A 13,230-nucleotide genomic window follows, 5' to 3' on the forward strand; every position below is an offset into this window, starting at 1 on the left:
TGCAAAATAAGACATATTTTCTAAAAATAAACATCTTCCCATTAATCTTTTCTATACGCGTTTATTGCATCAAGAAGACCTTAATATTCTGGTGGAAAAATACAAATCGAAGCATTCGATATCATGGAAACGGCGATTGCTTCGCCAAGTCACGTGGTTTTCGCCAAAAGTGAGATGATCGCGTTCTTTTAAACTTATTGACTCCCAGCTCTAATTTAACGATCATGGTTTCGAAAGGCGGCACAATCGAATAGTATTCATAGTAAAACGTTGCATCTAGGGAAAAAAACAATGATAGTTTTGCTATGTAAATTAAATTTTTATAAATTTTATGTACATACAGAAACATAATGAAAACATTTTTTGTAAAAATCTTTACATTTTTACTTGTACTCAAGAAAATATTTTGTATTGAAAACATTACGATAGGTGAGTAATTTTTCATGAAATATTAAAATCCTTTGCCGCCAAAATTTTCTTTTTTTAAATTTATTTAAAGCACTAAATATCAGTGCTTTATACTAACTGTGCATTAGTTCTTTTTCAAATATAGATTGATTTGTTGTTATTTAAAAAGTGAGTGAATTGTTTTCTATATAATTCGTTATAAAAATATTTATATATAGAATCTTTTAATGTAGTTTTTAACTTGATTTCTTCAGAGGAGTAATTTGTGAAGAAAAGGTATTAAAGTTAAAAAAAAATTAATTTTTTAAAAAAATTATTAAATTTTTTGAATTACTCAACAGAATAGAGCAGGAAATACAAAATATAGTTAATATCTAGGGCACTATAAAAATTAATTTAAGACTTAACAAGTTAATAAAAAAATTGTTTACCGATTTCGATATTTTATTTCAAATATATAGTTTATATATTAACTGATTCAAAACTAAGTTTATATATAAATCATTAAATGCACTTAATAAATAAGAAGAATAAGTTCCTTTAAATGTATTTAAAAATAAAATTTTATGAAAAAAGAACAGTAAAAAGAAATAGTTAAAATATGTTCTTAAGGTCGTTATATGACAAATAATTTTTTAATAAAATTTTTTTTATTAGTACAGAAAATCAAGAAGTACAGAAAGTATATAGTTTAGAGACTAATATATCAGAAAAAATCAAATCAAAAATACTTCTCAGAGTAAGTTTTTAATTTTAAAACTTTTCACAAAAATATTTGAAGATATGACATTTATTCATTATTAAAGGATGACATTTGGGAAGTTCTTCTAATTCTTATATTTTTAATTCTATAACTTTTATAACATTATTTAAAGCTAAGCTTTAACTCCTTTTTTAATATTTCGCTGAACTTAATGTAGCATAAGCTCTGCATTTTTTAGTGTAGCATTTGTCGAAAAAATAAAAAGATTTTTTTTTAAATTTGCTTTATATTTCTGATCTATGCATTCAGTATATGTGTATTTAGATTTAATGAAATATATTTTTAAAAGTTTTCATAAGTGAATTGATAAAATCAAACAGTAATTATTAATTTATCTTTAACAAATATTAATTTGTTTAATTAATTTGATTATGATGCAAATTTCTCATCTAAAATGTTTATATTTATTTTTAGCCTTTTCATTTTTTTTTTAAATTTTGCATACTAATTTCAATTTAATTTTGTATGTAAAAATACACACTCAGTAAATTTTTGATATTTCAATAAAATAGCACAATTTACAAAACAAGGTTATCTTAAACAATTAATATGGATAGAATTATTTTCGCTGTTAAAAGACCCTTTAATTTTCGAGCAGCATAAGTAAACACCCATGTATTATCAAGGAGTAAATTGCAAACATTTTATAGTTGCTTACTATTCATTACATTAATTAGTTTTCAGAGTTAATTACTTCCAGTTTTGTTAGTTATTAAGTTCATGAAAAATAAATGAATTAGTGCGTTGATAAAAATAATCAATCCCCTTAAAGAGAATAAAATTTAATTAATTGATTGAAACATGTATTTAGAAACTTATCAAGCATAACTCTGTAAAAATTGTGTTGTATACATAATACTGTAAGTACAGTATATGAAAGTTAAGAGAGATCTTCATCCAATAGTGAATGGATATTGGTTAAAGATTACGATGGTGATGTATAACATACATACAAAAGCAGGATGAATCAAAACCAATATTTGTAAGGGAACAGTAATATTCTTGCCCTAAGAACACAAAGGATTTTTTCGTAAAATTTATTTTTCAGTTAACTTCGAAGAACCCTATTAAGATTTTATTTTATTAAGTGGAATAAATTATATTACTTTCAGAGTAATGATAATTCAGAATACTAAAATCAAAGTCTAAAATGCCCTAATATTTTAGAACAGCATAAGTAGACACCCACACATTATCTAGGAGTCAAGTTACAAAAGAATTAATGCAAACATTTTATAGCCGTTTACAATTCATTACATTTACTCTTGTTTAGTATTGTTACTTTCAATTATGTTAACTATAAGTTCATCAAAACTGAATAAATCAGTGCGTTGTTGAAATTAATTGGTCCTCTACAAAAGAAGAAAATTCAATTGATTGAAACATGTGCTTAGAAATTTACTTAACATAACTCAGTGAAAATTGTCTTCTATACATAAAACCGAAAGCACGGTGTATGAAAGTTAGGAAAAGATCTTCATCCAGCAATGAATTGGTAGTGGTTGAAGATTTTGATGATGATGTATTACATGCATACTATAGCAGGATGAATCGAAACGAATTTTTGTTAGAGAACGGTAATATTCTTGCATTAAGAACACAAAGGATTTTTCGTAAAATTTATTTTTCAATTGACTTCAAAAAACTCTAATATGATTTATTTTATAAAGCGGCATGAATTATATCACTTTTAGAATATTGATATTTTAGAATACTGAAATCAGAATTTAAAAATAAAATTTGTTTTATTAGATAGCATAAATGATATAACTGTCAGAGTAATTATATTTTAAAATATTGAATACAGGGCTTGAAAATGAGACTTATTTCATAAACTGACGTAAATGATATTACTTTCAGAGTAATAATATATTAAAATATTTAAAGAAGAGATAATTATAAAACATTCGTTTTTTAGTATAGCCATGCATGCTAAACAAAACGTGCATTTTTATGCAGTATATATTGCCATTAATGATATTAATGTGTTCGTATTCAAATTTTTGCATTATTATTTGTTTTAAAAAAATCCTTTAAACATTTAAATATATATCAATAAAAATTAATAAAAACACAACAACAAAGTACAACAACAAAATCTCTTTTTCAGTACCCATAGTCGATCCGTCTGTTGCTCAAGGTGGAACGGATGATACAAGACTAAATATTGTCAACCTGAAATCAGAGCTTCAAGAAATAGCAGGAGATGATGCTACAATCATTATTGATAAACGATTGCATCCTAGTTTGGATCAATTACTTTTTACCGAAAAAAGTAAGTAGTCGTTTGTAGAAGGAGTGTATTTAGATAAATTAAGAAGAATGTGCGTGAATAAATTTTTCACTTTTAAAGTTAAATTTCCTCTGCTTATGTTAAACTTCATGTGCCTAAGTTAAACTTCATGCACCTAAGTTAAACTTAATGTGCTTGAAGTTAAATTTAATGTGGCTGAAGTTAAATTTAATGTGCTTGAAGTTAAATTTCATGTGCTTGAAGTTAAACTTCATGCGCCGAAGTTAAACTTCATGTGCAAGCTCAATCTAAAAAACATATAGATATAATTTTGCTTTACAAAGCAGAGCAAAAATCTGAGAAATTTCCTGTCATTAAATAGTTCCAAGAGTTTCTATTAAATAATTTAATTGTCAGAAATTAATTGCATCCATTTTGAGCAAAAAAGATAATAAATAGCATGATATAAAATACATATAAAATTGTTAAATTAAATTATGTAATTTTACATGGCAAAGTGCAAATTTGAATACAATTTCGATAAAGTCATAAGTGGTCAAAACTACCAAAATATGGTGACATTTACATGTTTCTGCCTCTATGGGAACAAAATAAAACTCATTAATTTTTACCGAAACGCTTTGGAAATGCTTTGGGGAATTAACAATAAAATATAGTTTTATAATTTATGATAAAATTTGGTTTAGTTAAATTTACTCTTCAGTTTTGTATTATTACTAAATGTGTGATAGTAAGAACTATGCTTTTGAAAACCAGAATTTTAGGTAAACCGTTACCATAGGAACGGAAAAATTACTAAAGAATGGAATAAATTCCGTATGTTTTGATTTCTTGGGTTTTTTTATAACAAGAATTATGGCAAGTCGTCAACATATGAGCAGAAAAACTACCAAATAAATGGTTTAAATACCATATATTTTTGTTTCATTAACCAGTATTATTGTTTTCTTTTTTGTACCAAAATTGTCATTACTTCAGAATATAGTAATTTTACCACATTTTATTTCTCCATGTAGAAGTAAATTTGATATCAAAATCTAATTTATGTTTTGCATGAAACTGTGATAAAGATTTGAATTTTCTCCAAAAGTATATAACAGAATTATGTGAATTTACAATTTTTTTTAATTAATTCTTTTGATTTTCAGTACAAGATATATCAGCAATCATCAGCGTTGTAAAATGCGCATCCTATTTATATGATATGAATACTGTATCAATGACCTTAAGTGACACTATAGCTTTAGCCGTTTTGGAAAGAGGATGTCCAAGACCTACTTTCGATGTTGGAGTAGGAATTCCATATATCACAAAAACGTATGACATCGTGCCTTTACTTGTGGACCTGAGAAGTGACAACAGACTCATTGAAAAATGGGATGATATAGTTATACTTTATGATGATACTATAGGTAAGCTACTATAACTTTTTTTGACCTAAGATGTGACATCAGACTTATTGAAAAATGTGATACCATACTAGTCATACTTATTGATGATATTATAAATTTTATTTATGGTAAGATACTATAATTTTTATCTGATCTAATATAAAATATCTGAGAAAAAGTAATTTTTCAATAAGTTAAATTTGAATGAGATTTAGTTAGAGTTCCTTAATGAATGCTTCGGATGGAATGTTTGAAAAATCCAATTCAGCAGAGCAATACCTCTTGTTTGGATCGGTTACAGCATAGATCTATAGTTAAACTAGAATCAGTTGTGAGAAAGTCTATTGTGCATTGTTAGCACCACACCAAAAGCACAAATCTGCAAATTTGGTGATTTTCTATTTTTTTAATTGATCTAGTACACTACAACATCTAGCACAAAACTTTTTAAAAATCACTTATCAGGAATCTCATGTAAATTTGCAAAGAATTAAAAACTGAAAGCTTCTGTAAAAATACAGAAAAACATTCGTAGGAGGCTTAATAATTTTCAAGGAAAGCAATTAAAACTCTATGAACTACATACCAGCGCGTAAACAATAAGCTTTTTTCTGACTCCACCATAGATATTACATTAATGTTTAATATGAACCTCTAAGAAAAAATCGGAGAAAATGTAGTTGGATCAGACGCCCAGTACTAGCACGGAGAATTGAAATCGGACCGAAACCGTGGTAGGAGGAGGCTCAATCCACCACGCCGAATTTTGAGGATGTGAAATTGTAAGTAATAACTCTAGAAATAAATAACAATGCATTGAAATACTAGAAAAGAAATTCTTTAGAAAGAAATACTAAGAGAGAAACCGATATTTTCAGTAACTATCTTAACGACAATCTTGGTTTTATGTGTTTGTACAAAAATTTGGAAAATTTAACGGCTATTCTTGTTTTCCTCTCTGTACTTATACAGAATATTTTACTGTGTACGGCAAACGTAAATGGTAATGTCACAAATAAGTGGAGCAAATTGGTAGTAGCGCAATTTCTTATTATATTTTTTGTTCATATCATTTTATTTTGCGACTTCTTAGTAATCATGTCTGACAGAGAGCGAATGAACGTATTTGGGCTTCTCCTATCACATACTTAGATTACATGGAGATTGGTTGTTGTTGTTGTTGCTAATTTACGTCGCACTAGAGCTGCACAATGGGCTATTGGCGACGGTCTGGGAAACATCCCGGAGGATGATCCGAAGACATGCCATCACAATTTTGATCCTCTGCGGAGGGGATGGCAACCCCGCTTCGGTAGCCCGACGACCTGCGCGCGAAGTCGAGCACTTTACGGTAGCACAGTTTAACGAGGACCAATACCGCACACTCTCGGTCCCTACGCAGACTGATCCAAGTGGTCACCCACCCGCACACTGACCGCAGCCAGTGATGCTTGACTTCGGTGATCTGCTGGGAACCGTGTCTTAACGATCAGTCCACTGCGGGACTACATGGAGATTGGATTGGAACTATTGCAGTAGTCTAAGCAATACCTATGAATCTTTAAACGAGTAACATAGTAGCAATAGAACAAAATTTTCTGATAAAATTAAGAGAATAGCACTTTTAAAATGACAAAGGGTGGGCTATATTGCTCGAAGAACTGACTAATACTCGGACTGGTATCCTCGTAGGATCGAATGACTAAAAACAAGCGAGTCAAATAGATTTGAAAAAGCAACATGAGCAAATTGGAAAACAGAAACTACAAATCGGAAATTTTAGAAGAAAATAGGAATTTTTAGAGTTAGAAGAAAACTTTTGACCAGTAGTGGGTTAACAGTTGAAGATGATGATAATTGATAGAATTGTAAACTGTAAATACGTTTATCTCATAAGTACACTGAGAAAAAAAAGGATAGTCAAAACTACCAGAATACGGTAAAAAAAAATTCTTGTTTCTAGCTCTATCGGAATACAAAAAAGCTCGATAATTTTTTCCGAAGCGCTTTGATAATAATTTTGATAGAACTACAATAAAATATGGTTTATAACATGCGATGAAATTTGATAAATGTGGCAAAATTTTGCAGTTTTATCATGATGGCTTAGAACATAGTATAAAAACCCTTCATTCAGTTAAATTTACGTTTCAGTTTTGTATTTTTTTCTCAATGTGTGGTAATAACTGTAATTTTGAAAACCAGAATTTCCTGTAAGTCATTGTCATACAAAGGGAAAAATTACCAAATGAATGGCTTAAATACCGTATATTTTGGTTTTATTAACCAGTATTATGATTTTTTTAAACCAGTATTATGGTTTTTTTATGGTTTTTAGTATCAGTTTCATGTAATACATTTTGTTTCTCCCTGTACCTCCTCGCACATTCGTGATTTTGGCGTGGTGCTAATGATATAATATATCTTTAATAAAAAATGTCATAGAACCATGCTTAGACTAAAAGCTGTAGCTTAAATGGTAACCATAAAAAATTGAACTGAGCTTTTTTCTCACATAAGATCTCAATTCCCTGGAGACAATTGTGAGCATGTTACAATCAACTGGAACGAAAAAAAGAGCCACCACTTTAACATTATATGGCGTATGCCGAGGAGAACTAATATGTGAAGATATGACAACTGTGATTCGAGAATGTCTTACTCCTTACATAGCATCTGATTCGCAGAAATATTTCATGGTGCTGTCAAGAGAAAAAACTTTTAGAAAAATTATTGACCAAGTAAGTTATTTTTTATTTGTGAGTCATTTTTATCGTTAAAATTGAAAGGCGATTCGTGAACCAAAATTAATTTCCTCTTCGTTAGAACTGCTATTAATAAGTGAACAAAACAATTGAATAACCGTTGCTTATGTTAAAAAAATTAAAATAAATTCTAATGAAGGTATGCTTAATGAAGATTCTCTAATTGTACGATTTAGATATATTTTAAATTATTAAAACATGATTTGACATGAACTGATAACTTAAATAACCTGTCATGTAAATTTGGAAATCAAAGAACCAGATGAACTGGATTTTAGGGTAAATAAACAATAGATTATTAGCCTAGTAATTCTAGAATAATTCAATTAAGTTTCCATGAATTGTTTAAAAATTGGTATGATGATTTCTAGTCTTATTCCTTCATCATCAGTCTAAGAAACAAAGCCAAATGTATAACAGAAATATTTATGAAATTACTTTGCGATATAACTTCGATTTGCGAAATTATAAATACCAAGGTGCGATCTGTGTTTTTAGTAAAACTAATATGCTAAAAATAGAAAACAGCTACAGCAGAAAGTATTTAGTTTAATTTATTTTGCAGTAAGAAGTAGTGGCATTCAAGGTGCCTGTACTTTTTATCGTAAAATCTATTTTTACTGAATCATGTTACTGAACAAGAAATCTGATATAACTTAATTTTTACAGTATTAGTTACGTAAAGTACGGTATAATATTTTACGATTAAAACGGATTTTATAGTTGAATGTATTTTACTGATGATGCACCCAAAGAGCCAGCATATTATACCGTAATTTGATTTGGAGTTTTTCACAGAATAAGAAATGAAGGAAAGATTTTTTGAATGCTTTACTTTGAAATTATGTATTGAAAAATAGTCGACTTTTGAGCTTCATTGTCAAATTGAACATACGTTCGTATCTATTGGTATATGATAATAAATTATAAACTGTTTTATAAAATATTTAAAAAAATTTACATTTATGACTAAATCTAACTAGATAAATTCCTATATATTTTATAAAATTAAATAAATGGTAAAATAAAAACACACGCATGAAAATAAAGTAATAGCATTAATTAATATGTCTAGACAATTCGTTAGAAAGAAAACTTACACATTAATGCAATACAATAATATGTAAATTCTCTGCACTATAACGAAAAAACGTAGTTTAATTATACCCTAACCATCAAATATATAACAAAATTGATAATGTAAAATCTTTCTCAAGTGTAAAACATTTTCGATGCATTTTTATGACCAAAGAAATTAAAACAGTTGGTTAAATAAAGATTTTTTTGGAAATATAATTTTTATTAAGGAAATCCAATAATTTTTTGTATCTTTGAATTCAAATATATGGTAAACAGCTTTTTAAGTAAGTCTATATGGTTTAGACACTAAATGCTAGAAAAAAAAGTCACGCAAATTTGTTTATGTTACACATATTAGCGTGACTATCACTCAATAAGAAAAACATTATCCAACAGATCAGTTTTTTATTCTCGAAACTAACTTTAATATTCACGAAAAGTTGCTTTTAGCGTAAATTTTTATCAAAAGCTCTTACACACAAAACCGCATAAAATGTATAAATATTAAACTTTATAAAATAAAACAAGTATGACAATATGCACAGTTAGAATTTTCATTCTAAAATCACGGTGAAATATCTGTCAGCGATCTGTCCATCCAATTAACGTTTACGGTAAAGAACACTTTTTAACTTAATGGTTTTAAAACCGTTTACAACTAGTATGGTTAAGAAACCATGAATGCAAAACTCTACACTGTTTTTTAACCATTTAGAACTAGAACGGTTACAAAACTGTAAAAAAAGAAATTTGAACTAGGGTTTAACTAGTTTATCTGGTTGTTTCACCTATCAAAAAAGATGGGAAATACTAAACTTTATTGTGTTAAGCAGCTTTATGGTGCTGCCACCTATGCGAGTTTCACAAACTGGGGAGTTTAGGACACTGTAAACTGTTCATGCGCTGAAGGGAATATAGGTAATGTTGTGGTATCAACGCTAGGACTCGAACTTTCATTCTGTCTGTCATGAAACTGACAGATTAGCCCTCTGGGCTATAACATTTACTCCGCTGCAAGGAACAAAGTGGCTTCATTAGGTGGCTCTAGCTGGTGCGATAAAATTCTGGTTGTTTAACTTTATCATGTGAGCGCAGTAAATAAACAGCTTTTCTCCCAGTTAATAGTTGAATACCACCTTATTTATGGTAATTTGACTGCTTCGTTTGAATATGGTAAAATAACAATTAAATAAATTGTTATTTTATCCATTTTTTCTGACAAATTTTTGACAGTGGTTGTTAATAGGTTTTATAAAAAGAATGTACTAGTATGATTTACTAATGCGTTTCTTTCAAAAAATTAAAGCAGTCGAAAAAGCATTGGCAAAACACATGCACCTTGATGCTACATTTCTTACTGATTAGAAGATTTGAGAAATTTGTATATTTACCCATAAGTTAAAAAGTATGCATACATTTTTCAAACGCATTGGTATTACGAAAAAATCATGACCGAAATATGTCATAAATAATTCTCAATTTATGCCTGTAAGACTAAAATAAAGCAAAATTGCTTTTGTCCTATGATTATACACTAAAGTAAACTATTCAAAGTCAATAATGGAGAGAAATAAAATCTCATTAAACGGAAAAAATAGGATTATAAGTGCTTTGACATTTCCAAAACTGAAAGTCCAATTGCAATGCAATGATAAATCATACTTTTTAAAAAAGCCACTTTTTTCAAAAGTGACTTTTTGTAATATATATATATATATATATATATATATATATATATATATATATATATATATATATATATATATATATATATATATATATATATATATATATATATATATATATATATATATATATATATATATATATATATATATATATATATATATAAGAAAAATAGATAAATTTAGAAACATCTACAAAAAAAGGAAGGAAAAAAGTTTAATAAAAAGATACAGAAAAATAGAAGAATAGTAAGAAAAAGTTCTTACAGAAAAATTATGGCCACAGTCATGTTCGATCCCGCTATCTTCTGAATATGATATCACGGGGAGAGCAATCTTTTTCTTTCTGTTAAATAAAGCATAAGTTTTTTCGAAGGGTCGAAAAACTTCTGAAGCGACCTTAAAATTAATAATATTTTTCAAATCTGCGCATAAAAATTAATATAAAGTAGTTTCGTTAAATATAACAGTTGTATGTTGCAGTTGCTGTGATTTCCTTGTTCGATATGAAATTCTTTTTACTAAGTCGAATAGGAAATACGCAAAAAATAGTAAATATGTCAAATTAAAAAAAGTCTTTGGAAATTTTTAGTTTTTGCTGTTTTATTCCTCATACATTAATTAATTATAAAATTTTGCCGGCATTCTTAATAACAAAAAATTATCTTATTTTTTGTTGTGCTTGAATTTTCCGGTTCAGTTTATTAATTTCATTTTATTAAATAAAAATTGTTTCTTACGATTAATATTTGTTAAGTAGATGTAACTATTGAAGATACTTGCTTCTGTTTTATTGTTTTGATTCATAATTATCGTTCTAGGTCAAATATTTTATGAAAATTATACATTTTTTAAGAGTTTTGTCTATTTTATTTCACTATTAAAACAGTGTTCTAAACTCCTTTAGAAATGCTTTTTTATTGTTTTCATAAGACTCATTTAAAACAAACGTGCCTTTTTAAAAATGAAAATACACTTTATGAACCATGTTTGCATTTAGCCAGTTATCATGAAAAATATTTATTGTTTAAATAAAGAACTATAATGGTGCATAAATCTGTGGAAATACAAGCTCTTAAAAGGATTTATGATTGTTTCGGGATTGCAAAACAACGCTAAATTAAAAATAAAAATAAGAAAGTTGCGAATCTGATATTAATTAATTCTACTATGAGTAAAATATTTTGAAACAAATTTTTCGGGAAAGAATCATATGTAATTTTGAAATATGCTAATAAAAAGACAAACTATTTTTGAATATTTCTTAAATTTGACAGAAATTCAAAATATAAAATTAGGAGATTAGTTTTAAAACTTAATTTTATCCAACTGAATAAGACGAAAGTTAATGGAATTTAACAGAAAATAAACTCCTTTGCAAATAAAAAGTTTGCAAAATTACTAAAAATTTTGTTTTAATAAAAGTATAGTTTTGATTGTTATAAATTTTCTGAGCTACAATCCCGATTTATGTTTGGATTCAACAACTACAATTATAGATAATTTATGAATTTCTCTAATTTATGATTGTCTGATTACCGTCAAGGGTAATTAGACTATCTACCCATTAATTTTGCCTTTTTAAGCATAATAGAAAATGTTTAAATACCTATAAGAATAACTTTACAAATCACATACATTTTCATGTAATTACTTTTCTATAATTTAGAAAGCACGTGTTATACACAAAGTTAATTACATTTCATAAGACTTACTTATTTTTATGTATCTCAGTAACAAGGCCTGGCATGAGAATGCGTATAATTATTTTTTAATAATTTGCCAACAATACTGTGTTAGCAAATTATTATCTTCTTATTTTATCGTTAATTATTTTTTGAATTTAACATTTATTTTGGAGATATCCCCCAATCGTTTTCTATATCACGGAACATTCAAATAAGATAATTTTCGAACGAAAGTATTGATCAATAATTTTGGTCACGCCAGTGTAATTGGTCCATTATCGGATCGGTGAAATACCCGCAAATATTCATCGTACTTCAAATATAGATCATTACCGATGTAGTTAAAAAGAAAAGCAAAAGCATCGAACGAAAGCTCAATCAGTCAACAATTGCAACACTTACAACACTGCTTCGTTCCCACAATCTGTAAAATGATCTTATTGGAAATAACTTACATGTAATGTAAATTTAAATATAGTAATGAGTGTAATACTTTTCTAGTGCTTATATTTTTGAAGAACGCATTGAAATACAGCTAGTATCGTATTTTTGTTTACTGTTTCGTGTGCAGATACGAATAATAGAAAAGCAATTTATGCTTGTTTAAATTTTAAAATTTGGTTGTATGAAGGTCATTTTAAACATTTGTCATTGTCGAGTTTTGAAAGAATTCTATATAATTTTCCAGAACGAATAAACAAAGAAAAATTATTCAAATAAGTTTTAAATTAAATTTTACACGATTAAAGTTTTCTCTGTTGTGACGCATTTCAATACATATTTTTTCAGAGCACAGACTCCAGAGTAATAAAATTTGATTAAAGAGTTTAAAAGTCACACTCAATTAAAACTTGATATCCTAATCTCGTTTTCTTAAAATATGTACTTGACCTGCATTTGATTTTTTAAAGTATAAAAATGAGCCTGTATAATTACTTAATAAAGGCTTATTTTCAACCTTTATGTTAACAAACTCAGTTTCCAAAGGCTGCTTATTCCTATTGTCAAATTATATTAATACTCTGTATTTCGTAGATGCGTGATAATAAAAACTATAATTTTGAAAACCAGAATAGTTTAAATTTCTTATGAATAGTTTAAATAACATTAGTTTGAATACCTTATAATTTGGTTTTATTAACCAGAATTAGGAGTTTAGTTTCACAGAAATATCATTACCGCACAATACGGCAATT

The 13,230-nt window shown here is 27.6% G+C and overlaps 1 protein-coding gene across 1 annotated transcript in view; it reads left to right on the forward strand.

The window, feature by feature from the left end:
• The first annotated feature begins 209 nt into the window (after positions 1-209).
• The window catches only part of LOC107439329 (ionotropic receptor 93a), a 35,069-nt gene continuing 22,048 nt past the window's right edge, over positions 210-13,230 (forward strand). Inside the window, exons 1-4 of the mRNA XM_071187338.2 lie at positions 210-429; positions 3,282-3,446; positions 4,574-4,837; positions 7,337-7,557. Of these exons, the coding sequence (XP_071043439.1) occupies positions 351-429; positions 3,282-3,446; positions 4,574-4,837; positions 7,337-7,557 (729 nt within the window). The 5' untranslated portion in view covers positions 210-350. The remainder of the gene's footprint in view (positions 430-3,281; positions 3,447-4,573; positions 4,838-7,336; positions 7,558-13,230) is intronic.

This window comes from Parasteatoda tepidariorum, chromosome 11 (assembly GCF_982258835.1).
Source record: "Parasteatoda tepidariorum strain Cologne lab strain chromosome 11, Ptep-v5.0, whole genome shotgun sequence".
Taxonomy (NCBI): Eukaryota; Metazoa; Arthropoda; class Arachnida; order Araneae; family Theridiidae; genus Parasteatoda; species Parasteatoda tepidariorum.